Source organism: Eucalyptus grandis, chromosome 10 (assembly GCF_016545825.1).
Source record: "Eucalyptus grandis isolate ANBG69807.140 chromosome 10, ASM1654582v1, whole genome shotgun sequence".
NCBI classification, from domain to species: Eukaryota; Viridiplantae; Streptophyta; class Magnoliopsida; order Myrtales; family Myrtaceae; genus Eucalyptus; species Eucalyptus grandis.
Window position 1 is genome coordinate 37,131,459 of NC_052621.1, and position 13,291 is coordinate 37,144,749.

Consider the following 13,291-nt stretch of genomic DNA (forward strand, 5'->3'; position numbering starts at 1 on the left):
TTCATTCATGAACCAATATACAATCACCTTATTTGGGAGTATTATCACGCATTAGAAAATAAGACATCTCACCATAAATGTGACCGATACTTTTCAAACCCAATCAATTTACAACCCAATTGAATCTTAAAAACTCTCTCATACCAATGATATAAACTTCATGTCTCACATTTAGCATGTACATGTAATTTTAGATATGAAGAAATGCGCAATATGTCACTAAAATTACATGTTATACCAATTACATTATTTCATTCATTAATACATGTTAAACATTGTATATGCTATCAATGAATTTTTAACATGTATAAATAAATCACGCTCCACATTCGATTATCATGTGAAATACATGAAAGAAAGCTAAAATACCTTAAAAAAACAAGTATATAGGGTTACGTTTTCATTTTCACATCTTTAAAAACATCAAACATGTATATAGAATATATTACATTGTAGAGCATCACAACATGAGAATGCTCCAAACGGAGCTCGCACATGCCCTCACGCACCACCGGAGGGTGCACCATGCTTGATCCAGCCTAGATCTCCGGTCCGGTCGATGGTCAACCGGGTTGGGTCACTTAGGTCAACCTGTGCCAGCGACGACATTAGCCCTAGCGCATGTAACTCCAGGCATCGCTTGTGTGTGGCCGCGCATGGCGGTATCATACGGAGGCGTACCGCGCCACTCATCAAAATGCTTGTCTCGACAAACTCTTATCTGTTTATGTGATCAGAATTAATTTTCACTGGACAAACAATTTCAGAAACGAGCCAAATTTCGATTCCAGACCTAGACCACGGCTGCTTTGATCCCATATGTAAGCAGCAAAAAAGACACCCAAAATCTTTATAATTAGAATAAAAAACACCTCAATGGAGAAAGAGAAATTTATGTACTTAATTTGAAATTCATTGTTCTTGATGTTAAATAATGACAATCTTGAACTCAAGTGTTTCTCCTCTCTTGTCTTCTATATCACTAACTAATAAGACCACGCACGAATTACGTTACGTAACTGCTTCTTATGTGAGGTTATTGATGCATCAGAATTAAAGGAGAAACTTGAATACTATTTATAGAATTTTTAGCCATAAATATTCTCATCACATGTTGGGCTTTATTTGGTCAATGCTAGTCAGCTTTATATTAAACTAATTAAGAATTTTTATATCTTACCTTATTACCTTATTTATTTATTTGATGGGAAGGCTCACAATTGTCAACTTATTGACAATATTACCAGATCATGCCATCCTTACAATATCTTGCCGAGGGCCCCATCATGCACAGAGCGCTCCCAGTGTCCAAGAGCCGGAGTGCCATCTTCAATTAGCATATTTCCACTCTTTGGCAGCCCAAATCAGAACAGGGGCGTTCCTCAAAGTCCTACACTTCGCATTCATCGATCGTAAATATGAAATTTAGCGATTAAGAAATTCGTAAATTGGTACAAGAAGACTGGAACATCAATATATATACTGAGGGAAAGTCACCCGGTAAGCTAACCATATGAGTAGAAGAGTAAAAAAATACACGGCAATGCATTGATTCAATGTTGCGAGAGGACAATGTACCACAATCACAGATCTAATCAAAGCGCACTGTCATGTTCCAATAGCCAAATTCCGCATCCTCAAAAGACCTTGTTCTAGTAATCACCACCTATTGCTAGACGCTGACCATCTGCGATCCTGCCGCCGAAGCCTCTGGGCATTACACCTCGTGGCCGAGAAGTTGGCCCTTTGCACGCTACCATTGGACTCATATCCATATCTTCCCCACGGTGTCCTCTGCGCTGGCATTCGACTTCGCATCTGTCTATGGCCTCGGTCAAGGCTCTGCGAGAGGAGCTCTTTCGCAATCTCTGCCTCAGACAAGGCCCTGGATGAACTAAACGACCAAACGACCTCAAGCAGGAGCATTGGATCCAGACTTTCATTTTCTGCCATAAACAAATGGCCAGCATGCATATGTCTACGGCCTTGGCCAAGGCTCTGCAAGACGAACGCATTCCCAACCTCTGCCCTAGACAAGGGCCAGGATGAAAAAGATGACCAATCATCCTCAAACAGAGAATCTGCCGTAGATGACCAATCATCCTCAAACAGAGATTCAGCCGTAGATGACCAATCATCCTCAAACAGAGATTCTGCCCTAGATGACCAATCATCCTCAAACAGATATTCTGCCATAGACAAATCTGACTCTAGGGTGCTCCAGAGATCTTCGAGATCTGTTTCCCGTTCCAACCTCATCCAATCATGCTGCCGTGACGGATCCACTTCCGATGGCCTCATATGTGGGTGCTCAGTTCTAGCATGCTTCGTTAATTCTGAGTAAGTCCCAGTGAACATACAAGTCTCCAGGGAACAACTCCTTGGTTTGGAATCCATGTACTGGCGAGCAGCCTCTCTGACATCCCAACCCAGTATCTTCCCTCTACAAAAAGGGCAGACAAGCTTCGAGTCCACACCACTCCCACACAGAACAATACTACTAGGTAATGCTATTGAGGGAGACGGAACTGGTGATCTATTATTGAACTGATCGAGACAGTTAGAATGGTGGTGGCTCGTGTTGCACATGTATGGCTGGCATCCCTGCGATGAACATTTCAAGATGACAGCGTTGTGAGGATGCTCCATGCAAATGGGGCACCTAGCTTCCACCCATTCTCTGATGTTTTCAGCTGAATCAACTGGGTTGTTGGACTCGAGCAACTTAATTTGCTGGGAGGAGCAGGGATCAGGAGCTGCTGAAGACCCATGGTCAACAATGGAACGGACCGTACTGTCCTTTGACATTCTAGACTGTTAATACTTTCCCACTAAGCACTTGTAAATTCTCTGCAACATACAAGTGACAGAATCAGTCAAATGAACCTAGTAAAAGACATGTTCTCAAAAGTAAGATGCAAACATAAACCCCTGCCACGGGAGTTGATTTCTTATTCAGATGTAAACCAAACAAGTTAAATAGGGATTGCCTAATGTCATCTCTCTGGGTTTTGCCCTTTCTTTTAACACGTGAAATATTGACTTTTATCGAATATTGAAACGCTATCTAATTACTTAAAAGCATTGGGAACTGACGTCTGAACTCATCCAGGAATTTCAAATAATGGAAAGCGAAAAGACATGATTTTCAAGCTGCCGCACACATTATCAGATCTATAGAAGAACAAGACAACTGTGCTCACAGATTGATGCTTAGAAATACAGAAAGTCATGGACCCTCGATGGTTCCTATACTTGGCCCTCCAATGATCCCATCTTTAGTAAGGCAAGCTGTCAATGCAAGCATCCACAAACAACTAAGACATCCAAACCCATAAACCTGAACAGACCCAGATAACAATGAACAGCAGAATCACGGGAGAACGTGAATACAAACCCTATCCTCCACAATAATCACCTAAACACTCCATCATCCTTAAAATTCAGAACCCCAAATGGCGCACAGCAAGAAATTCGAGGCAGGAAAGCGGCACCGGACATACAGAGGGAACACGACCCGGAATTCCGGAACCGACGTGAAGTTTCCTCCGGGCTCTATCAAGAACCGGTTCTTTTCACCACTGACCAAAACCTACGACACTAGGAACGCCAGTCCCAACTTGCCGCGGTGGTGGACAGTAAGAAAAAGCAAAGGAAACGAACGCGAGTCGCTAGCCGCGATTCCGCATCGATTCGAACCAGGTAAAAAGGAAATTCCAGAGAGATCCAAGCGACCGCAGGCCAAGAAAATCAAGACGCGCCATGCGACAGAACCGCAAGAAAGGGAAAAACCCAGATGGAAAAAGACTCGAAAGATCCACGACAAGAAGACGACGGACGAGGTTAGACGAAGCAGAAGCAGCAGCAGCAGCAGCAGCAGCAGCAGCAGGAGGAATCGCAGAGGAACTCACCGGCTGTCCCGACGAAGACCGCCGCAAAGCTTGCTCCTCAAGTGGGCTTTTAGAGGTGCAAGGAGAGGGGACTGGACTATCCTCGATAAACTGAAAATCATTAGATTCATCCAAAATCTCGACCGAAACAAGAAACAGTTCATTGAAAATTGATTTCTAGCCAGAAATTGATTTCTCAATTTCTATTCTCTGGACAAGTTTTTGAGCAAGGAAACTCGTTTGATAAGGACTCAAAATTTCTATTTCTGGAACAGAAATCCATTTGATAACAGAATAAAATTTCTATTTCTAAAAATAGAAATTGATTAGATAACAACATAAGAAATCATCAAATACAAAATAATAGTCAAAATAATACTAATGAATTACAAAAGTTGAAAATACAATTTCATGGAATTTCCGGCATATCATCAGCTTTGAAGATGAGAAAAATTTCCAACATTGCATTAGTAAAATTCTCCCCAACCACTGTCCATGCTGCCTTAAAGAACCGAGAAGAAAAGCCATACAGGGGGTGCTTTTTCCCCATTCATGGCCCAAAGAACTGATTTAACTTCAATTGCTTGACTGGTTTCAACGTATCTTGCATGTCAATCATCAGCTAGCCTGAATTGTATAATCTGGTGGAATGTGTTATGTGAAGAACAGAAGTAGAGGTTCCCAAAAGCTTCCTATAAAAGCCTCCGCTGCTATGGCCTTAAACCCAAGCTTTCTTCCATCTCCAGAGTATAGTAATCTAAGGGATCCCTTGGAATTTCTTATTCTAACCATTCTATGAATGTATGTGTGTTTTTATCCCCCAACTGTTTGAAAAAGGCTTCTTCACAGTTCTTGAGTCTTCAAACTCAGTTCTGAGTTTAAATTAATCCTCCTATACTTATTCATCTGGAACTGGCCCACCTGAATTAATTTGAGCCTTCAAAGCCGTCAACTGTTCTTGCACCTGCTTCACTTGCTCATTAATTTGACAAAAAAGTTGCTTACTATTGAGTTTCTTCAAAGCTGCTTTAACATTTTGAAGCTTCTCATATAGCTTGAACACAGAACATCCTCAAACAGCAAAGTCAAATTTATTTCAGTAAAAACCTTCTGCAAAAGATAAGCAACAACCCTCCTCTATTGCCTTATCTTATCAGGGAAGAGAGGAAATCCAATTGCAGTAGCTATATTACTCAAACTCTCTAATGTCATCAAATGCAGAGGCACTTTCAAAAATTTAACCCAAACTGGAGCTCGAGTTTTCTCAGCATCCAACTTTAACAGATTTGGCTCCCATTTTTTAAGAAGCAGGGGAAAATGCGCAATATGCCAGGACCCCTTTTTAAGAATTCAATCTTATACGGAAGAATTGACAAATATGATCATGAATAAGCCATTTTCCAATCTCATGAATGTCAATACTCCCATCTCTGCCCCGAAATCCTACTACCAGACCCCATAGTAATCTACCTTCAATATGCCGTTTCTTTTCCCTGTCGTAGTAAATCAAAGGCTAACCACCCATGATTTAATAAGAACATGAAACATGTTTGGTTAGGGCAAAACAACTAACATTTGGCGTTCCGCCCAAACAGGACACGCAATCATACGATTATTCATTCAACAACCTTCTTACTACCGTAACCCACTATCCGATTGAGGATTCTAAAACGCCGAACCATCGGGATATTCAATTCCAAATTCGAAAATTACCTGGAGCACCGAGATCCGATTGTGGCACCTCTCGATTAACCTCCGGTGAGTCCACGATCCCCTCGTCAGGAATCTTCGAATTGAGCTCGACCCAGACAACGGCTCGATAGTCCTCCTCGCAGAACTTGCGGAGGACTCGATCGAAAGGCCCCCGGTCGACGCGTCGGCGGCGGAGGTTCGACCTTGACGAGGTCGATGCCGCCGGATCAAACGAAAGCGGCCGACCCGATCCTCCTGGACGAAGCTCTGCTGCTATTTCGGCAGGAGAGGCGCAGCCGACGGCGAATTGCTAACCGGCGTCAGAGAACGACGCGCGGGTTCGGAGATTCGAAGGGCCGCGGGTTCCGATCTCGGAGATTTCTTTAATGATTTCTGTTTCTCGATTTCTCTTTTAAGTCACAACACTACAAGAATAAACAAATGTAAATATTGTTGAGGAAATTTCTTTAATTGATTTTGAAAATTGACAAAACATTTATTGATGTATTTAATGATTATGATGAGAAATTTTCTAGGTGTGATTCTTGGAAAATTTATATTTAGATCTTATTTATTATAATTAAGACCCTAGTAAATTCGATTCTCTACATCGAGAGATTTGATTATCAAACAACCGAATGTTAGGAGAACTTTCCAAACTGCTATATGTGCACAGCACAATGACTAGTAAATTGGCATGGATTTCTTGCTATAATTATTAATTGTCTAGGGGGATGAATATCGACATGATCTTTTCTTGATAAAGGTTCGTAATACATGCGACAATCATTCTAAGACGAGACGGACTTTTGATACAAAAACTCAACTTATGGAAACCCAATCTATTGTATAGGCAACGGAATCAAAATGAAACTTTATTCTTGGCATTCTTAAAACTTGAATATCTTCAAATATAAAATTTGGAACATACCAACCCTATTCTATAAAAAATTTAGTGGTGGATATTGTCGTCTTATACCACTAATGCATGCATCGAAATCTATTCACTGCCTCTATCGCCTCAAACTCCTAATAATCCAATTGTGGAAATTAATCCTCGATACTATAATCAAATATGGAATTCTATGGATGTCATAATACCCTCTTTCTTTCTTCAATTTTTATTCCTCTCCCACCGCCCTAGCTATTCGGTCATCAATTGACTAGGTCTCATTTTTGGGAGTTGTAATTAGTTGCAATAATCCCAAAATCAAGTGGAAATGTGTTTAGAGCTTAATGCACAATGCAAATATTAATAATAGAAACATTATGGGCCTTTTGTTTTGTTTGCAGGTCTATCATTCTTCGTGATTTCTAAGCCCACCAGAATCATCATACCCCATGTTGAAGAGCCATTGTAGTTGGGCCCAAATTTTAACATTAGACCAGAAATGGTTCTTAACCTTCAAAGCTTCCACGATTTGTTAGTAGTGCACTTAGCTAGCAAACCACTTTTCATGTATACATGAATGAATTGCTTCATAGATAATAAGCAAATACGATTGCTCTTTTTCCAAACAGCAAAGTATGCTTTCGTGGGTTCCGCATTGTAGTGAGATATGCCAACTTATCATTTGTAAGAGTAATATGAACATTTGCTGGCTCAATTCCAAATAGAAAACCCTTATTCCTTTTTTTTTTAAAGTTTGAACCAGTAAGAATTTTAATTATAATGGAGTTTCCGTTTACAAAGAAGGTGGTTGAAAAACAAACAATTTATACAATTAGTATTATGTGAGTACTTTGCAATTTGAAATCGTGTAAGTACACATCCTAAAAATTACATACATCATCATACAATCACATTTGCGAAAAATAAGTGACATGTAGTTGTATATTCTCCACATGACGGTGTCCCATGGAGGCACACCACGTCATTCATCAAAATGCTCGTCTTGATAAACTCTATTTGTTTATGTGATCAAAATTAATTTTCACTAGACAAAAAATTTCATAAATGAGCCAAATTCGATTCTAGACCTAGACTATGGCTGCTCTGATCCCATATGTAAGCCGCAAAAACGACACCCTAAAATCTCCATAACTAGAATATAAAACACATGAATGGAGAAAAAGAGATTTACGTATTTAATTTGGAGTTCATTGTTCTTGATGTGAAATAACAATGATCTTGAACTCAAATGTGTCTCATCTTTTCCCCTCTATATCATCAGTTTAATAAGACTACCTCGCACGAATTACGTTAACTGCTTCTCATATGAGGTTATTTGTGTATTCTCATAGGAGGTTATTTGTGTATCAGAATTAAAGAAGAAACTTCAGTATTATTTATAGAGTTATTAACCATAGACCCTCTCATCACATGTCGGGTTTTATTTGGTCAACACTAGTCAGTTTTATATTAAATTAATTTTATTTATTTATTTATTTGATGGGAAGGCTCACAATTGTCAACTTATTGACAATATTACCAGATCATGCCATCCTTACAATATCTTGCCGAGGGCCCCCATCATGCACAGAGCACTCCCAGTGTCCAAGAGCCGGAGTGCCATCTTTAATTAGTATCTTTTCACTCTTTGGCAGGCCCAAATCAGAACAGGGGCGTTCCTTAAAGTCCTCCACTTCGCATTCATCGATCGTAAATATGAAATTTAGCGATTAAGAAATTCGCAAAATTGGTACAAGAAGACTGGAACATCAATATATATACTGAGGGAAAGTTACCAGGTAAGCTAACCATATGATTAGAAGAGAGAATAAAAAAATGCATGGCAATGCACTGATTCTATGTTGCGAGAGGACAATGTACCACCATCACAGACCTAATCAAAGCGCGCTGTCACGTTCCAATCGCCAAATTCCGCATCCTCAAAAGACCTTGTTCTAGTAATCACCACCTATTGCTAGACGCTGACCATCTGTGATCCCGCCGCCGAAGCCTCTGGGCATTACACCTCACGGCCGAGAAGTTGGCCCTTCGCACGCTACCATTGGACTCATATCCATATCTTCCCCACGGTGTCCTCTGCGCCGGCATTCGACTTCGCATCTGTCTATGGCCTCGGTCAAGGCTCTGCGAGAGGAGCTCTTTCACAATCTCTGCCGCAGACAAGGCCCTGGATGAACTAAACGACCAAACGACCTCAAGCAGGAGCATTGGGTCCAGACTTTCATTTTCTGCCATAAACAAATGGCCAGCATGCATCTGTCTACGGCCTTGGCCAAGGCTCTGAAAGACGAACGCATTCCCAACCTCTGCCCTATACAAGGGCCAGGATAAAAAAGATGACCAATCATCCTCAAACCAATATTCTGTCATAGACAAATGGCCAGCATACATTTCATCTTCAATAAAATCTGACTCTAGGGTGCTCCAGAGATCTTCGAGATCTGTTTCCTGTTCCAACCTCGTCCAATCATGCTGCCGTGACGGATCCACCTCCGATGGCCTCATATGTGGGTGCTCAGATCTAGCATGCTTCGTTAATTCTGAGTAAGTCCCAGTGAACATACAAGTCTCCAGGGAACAACTCCTTGGTTTGGAATCCATGTACTGGCGAGCAGCCTCACTGACATCCCAACCCAGTATCTTCCCTCTACATAAAGGGCAGACAAGCTTTGAGTCCAAATCACTCCCACACAGAACAATACTACTAGGTAATGCTATTGAGGGAGACAGAACTGGTGATCTATTATTGAACTGATCGAGACAATTAGAATGGTGGTGGCTAGTGTTGCACATGTATGGCTGGCATCCCTGAGATGAACATTTCAAGATGACAGCGTTGTGAGGATGCTCCATGCAAATGGGGCACCTAGCTTCCTCCCATTCTCTGATGTTTTCAGCTAAATCAACTGGGTTGTTGGACTCGAGCAACTTAATTTGCTGGGAGGAGCAGGGATCAGGAGCTGCTGAAGACCCATGGTCAACAATGGAACGGACCGTACTGTCCTTTGACATTCTAGACTGTTAATACCTTCCCACTAGGCACTTGTAAATTCTCTGCAACATACAAGTGACAGAATCAGTCGAATGAACCTAGTAAAAGACATGTTCTCAAAAGTAAGATGCAAACATAAACTCCTGCCACGGGAGTTGATTTCTTATTCAGATGTAAACCAAACATGTTAAATAGGGATTGCCCAATGTCGTCTCTCTGGGTTTTGACCTTTCTTTTAACACATGAAATATTGATTTTTATCGAATATCGAAACGCTATCTAATTACTTAAAAGCATTGGGAACTGACGTCTGAAGTCATCTAGGCATTTCAAATAATGGAAAGCGGAAAGACATGATTTTCAAGCTGCCGCACACATGATCGGATCTATAGAAGAACAAGACCACCGTGCTCACAGATTGATGCTTAGAAATAAAGAAGGTCATGGACCCTCGATGGTTCCCTATACTTGGCCCTCCAGTGATCCCATCTTTAGTAAGGCTAAGCTGTCAATGCAAGCAATCCACAAACAACTAAGACATCCAAACCCATAAACCTGAACAGACCCAGATAACAATGAACAGCAGAATCACGGGAGAACGCGAATACAAACCCTATCCTCCACAATAATCACCTAAACACTCCACCATCCTTAAAATTCAGAACCCCAAACGGCGCCCAGCAAGAAATTTGAGGCAGGAAAGCGGCACCGGACATACAGAGAGAACACGACCCGGAATTCCGGAACCGACGCGAAGTTTCCTCCGGGCTCTATCAAGAACCGGTTCTTTTCACCGCCGACCAAAACCTACGACACTAGGAACGCGAGTCCCAACTTGCCGCGGCGATGGACGGCAAGAAAAAGCAAAGGAAACGAACGCGAGTGGCTAGCCGCGATTCCGCATCGATTCGAACCAGGTAAAAAGGAAATTCCAGAGAGATCCAAGCGACCGCAGGCCAAGAAAATCAAGACGCGCCATGCGACAGAACCGCAAGAAAGGGAAAATACCCAGATGGAAAAAAACTCGAAAGATCGACGACAAGAAGACGACGGACGACGAAGCAGCAGCAGCAGGAGGAATCGCAGAGGAACTCACCGGCTGTCCCGACGAAGACCGGCCGCAAAGCTTGCTCCTCCGGTGGGCTTTTAGAGGCGCAAGGAGACGGGACGGACTATCCTCGATAAACCCAAAAACATTAAATTCATCGAAAATCTCGACCGAAACAAGAAACAGTTCATCGAAAATCGAATCATTAAAAGGATTTCTGGGCAACAACTAACTTTTATCTGAAATATTTCTTAAAAAATTATTATTATTATTATTATTATTATTATTATTATTATTATTATTATTATTATTATTGTTGTTATCTCGATTTTTTTTTCCTTTTTTACGAAATTCGAGATGAGGAAGTTTTCTAAACCTTAACCCGTTCTAGTACCTTCCTTTTTAATATATGGTAATGATTTAGTAAGCTGCACATGCCATGACTTATAGTATGGCGGATGCATAAAGTAGTTCTTCTTAAGAGATCTTGCAATTATAAACCAAAAAGAAAAAAGCAAAGGAAAGAGATCTTCGAAAAATTATTTTTTTAGGGATTTATAAGGTTCAGCAGTTAATTAAAAAATCATTATTTGTGAAGTTATTACATATATAGAGAGAAATTATTCCGGGACTTAAGTTTTAAAAATCGTTAGGAGATAACAAAGATTCAAGAATGTTGAAATTGTAATGCCCTACATAATATAAAACTAATGATCACTTCTTTATCCATTGTTTAAATACCTACAAATTATTAAATTAGGATATTTTAGAAAAAAAAAAGAAGAAAATTGCAATCTTTAAATGCAAATTACGCTGCAAAAAAAAAGAACTTTTGGTTCGACAATTTGGCGAGCAGCAAGAATGAGCAAATTGTGTCGTTTCAAATCGGAAAACAGTCTAACCACTGGGGGTTCGCGGTCACATTTTTAACTTGGAGGGGAGGTGAGAGGTTTAAATCCGCACTTTCTCAGAGGAATTGGGGTGGACGATTTCATTTCGTGAATGGGTTTCGATTCCCACGGGGTTTCGCGGTCACTTTTCTAACTTGGAGGGGAGGTGAGAGGTTTAAATCCGCACTTTCTCAGAGGGAATTGGGGTGGAGACGATTTCATTTCAGGAATGGGTTTCGATTCCCACGCCCGCAAGGCGAAGTGAGTATTAGAGTAGGACCTGAGGAAGTGAGTATTAGAGTAAAACCGACAAAAAAAAAAAAATCGGAAAACAGTCCAATTCAATCTTGGAAAACAGTCCAATTCAATCTTGTCCAAGAGACTCGATCTCGACTTTAATTCTCCTCCATGATATATACTTCTATAAATTTCTGCATTTCTTTCCACCTTTTGTCCTGTTCAATCCTTTTACATTTTTTTTGCCCAACTCTCCACCGTCTCTGAGTCCCCACAGAACAAAAACAGATCCCGGAAAAGCGTTGGCAAAAAGATCAAGACGGGTAAAAAGGGAAAGAATATTTATTCCATTCGAGAACATAGCTGTTGCACATGATGAAAGTGCAATGGCGCCACCGAAAGACAAACCCGCACGCTTTTGGAAAAACTGAAAAGACATAGGAAAGCAACATAGCACCTACAAAAACACGTCCCAATCCGAAATCGCAATGGAAAAACACACGAACTGCGGTGGCGATAGGGAGGAGCTAGCTAAGTGTAGCGGGGCGGGTCGTCCCTGTCTTGGTCCTCGTCGCCGGCCATCCCGAAGGTGTGCTTCACGGATTCCTTGGCGCCTTGGGCCATGCTCTTCACCTGCTCCGCGGCCCGCGACGCCTTCTCCTTGGTGGCCTCGGCGGTCTCGGAGGCCTTCTGCTTGGCGGCGCCGGCCTTCTCGGAGATGTAGCTGCCGGACTGGTCCTTGCTCTCGTGGGTCTTGTCCTTGGCCGCCTGAGCCGTGTCGTAGGTCTTGTCCTTGGCTGCCTCGGCCTTGTCTCTCACGGCCCCCATCGCTCGGTCCGTCTTCTCCTGTGTAGAACACCAGGATCCGAGTTCAGTCACTTACAAAACAACGCTCCGAACCCTTAATTCTTTAGCTCGTGCACAGAAGTTATCACGCTTCAAGAACAGACATAAACACATGTAAATACCTCGGTACGGCCCTTGGTTTCGCCTGCTCGAAAGCTCTTGTCGTGAGACGCCATTGTTGGAAGGTGTTGCTGAATGCTGATGCGACTGACAGCGTAGTTTCTAGTGATTGGAAGGAGGAGGAGGAGGATGAAGGTGATCCGTTAGCACCACGACCTTGGTCTCTATTTATAGAGTTCTGCACTGCATGAAGAGCCTCTGCAGGCACTTCCATGTTGCGACACGTTGCAATACAGGTGCTTCGCATGCAGCTCCGGGACGGTGCGCTTTGTAATCTTTCCCATGTGGCTCAACGTGATATTTGATAATTGAAAAAAAAAAATTAATTTTTTAATCTGGACTACGACTACTGAGAACACAGTGAAATCGTAGTCTTATACGTATCTGTACGTATTTATTGAAGCTTCAGGATACGATAGGTAGAATTTGGCATCAAATGGCGTAAAGTATGGTTTCAAGAAAGTTTGAGGATGATTTTTGCAGACTGCTCTCCCTTCAACGCGTCGTGGCAACGAAAGCTGAATGCTCTTTATAAATATGGGTTCCTTCTATGTTCTCACCATCAGTTTCTTCCTCAGGGTATTCTCCATCATTTTTCAGTCCTCTTTTCATATGGTATTTCCATTTAAGTGTTAAGTGTTTAGGTCAGTTCTACACTGTACT

General features: G+C 41.7%; 3 protein-coding genes across 5 annotated transcripts; all 3 read right to left on the reverse strand.

Annotated features, from left to right (window-relative positions):
- Nucleotides 1–1,384: 1,384 nt before the first annotated feature.
- On the reverse strand, nt 1,385–5,960 carry LOC120289179. 2 transcript variants are annotated; one of them, XM_039303715.1, is made up of 2 exons: nt 5,604–5,960; nt 1,385–2,850 (listed from the first exon to the last, which is right to left on the reverse strand). In XM_039303715.1, exon 2 carries the CDS (start codon nt 2,806–2,808, stop codon nt 1,660–1,662), a length of 1,149 nt encoding a protein of 382 aa, XP_039159649.1. In that variant the 5' UTR covers nt 2,809–2,850; nt 5,604–5,960; the 3' UTR covers nt 1,385–1,659. The 2 variants fall into 2 exon arrangements, with proteins under 2 accessions (XP_039159649.1, XP_039159650.1); XM_039303716.1 differs by lacking the exon at nt 5,604–5,960 and adding an exon at nt 3,912–3,932.
- Nucleotides 5,961–8,180: 2,220 nt separating this feature from the next.
- On the reverse strand, nt 8,181–10,727 carry LOC104423159. Of its 2 annotated transcripts, none has more exons than XM_039303184.1 (2): nt 10,584–10,727; nt 8,181–9,549 (listed from the first exon to the last, which is right to left on the reverse strand). In XM_039303184.1, exon 2 carries the CDS (start codon nt 9,505–9,507, stop codon nt 8,437–8,439), a length of 1,071 nt encoding a protein of 356 aa, XP_039159118.1. In that variant the 5' UTR covers nt 9,508–9,549; nt 10,584–10,727; the 3' UTR covers nt 8,181–8,436. The 2 variants fall into 2 exon arrangements, with proteins under 2 accessions (XP_039159118.1, XP_039159119.1); XM_039303185.1 differs by having other exon boundaries at nt 10,496–10,600.
- Nucleotides 10,728–11,986: 1,259 nt separating this feature from the next.
- Nucleotides 11,987–12,780, reverse strand: LOC108957051 (late embryogenesis abundant protein Dc3-like). The gene is made up of 2 exons (XM_010035629.3): nt 12,631–12,780; nt 11,987–12,508 (listed from the first exon to the last, which is right to left on the reverse strand). Exons 1-2 carry the CDS (start codon nt 12,682–12,684, stop codon nt 12,194–12,196), a joined length of 369 nt encoding a protein of 122 aa, XP_010033931.2. The 5' UTR covers nt 12,685–12,780; the 3' UTR covers nt 11,987–12,193.
- Between the last annotated feature and the right edge of the window lie 511 nt (nt 12,781–13,291).

Excerpts from the sequence above, each read along its gene's own strand:
- LOC104423159 (XM_039303184.1), bottom strand. The coding sequence starts at position 9,507 with ATGTCAAAGGACAGTACGGTCCGTTCCATTGTTGACCATGGGTCTTCA.
- LOC120289179 (XM_039303715.1), bottom strand. The coding sequence starts at position 2,808 with ATGTCAAAGGACAGTACGGTCCGTTCCATTGTTGACCATGGGTCTTCA.
- LOC108957051 (XM_010035629.3), bottom strand. The coding sequence starts at position 12,684 with ATGGCGTCTCACGACAAGAGCTTTCGAGCAGGCGAAACCAAGGGCCGT. Across the intron at positions 12,509-12,630 it reads AAACCAAGGGCCGTACCGAG|GAGAAGACGGACCGAGCGAT; the intron begins GTATTTACATGT and ends TGTTCTACACAG.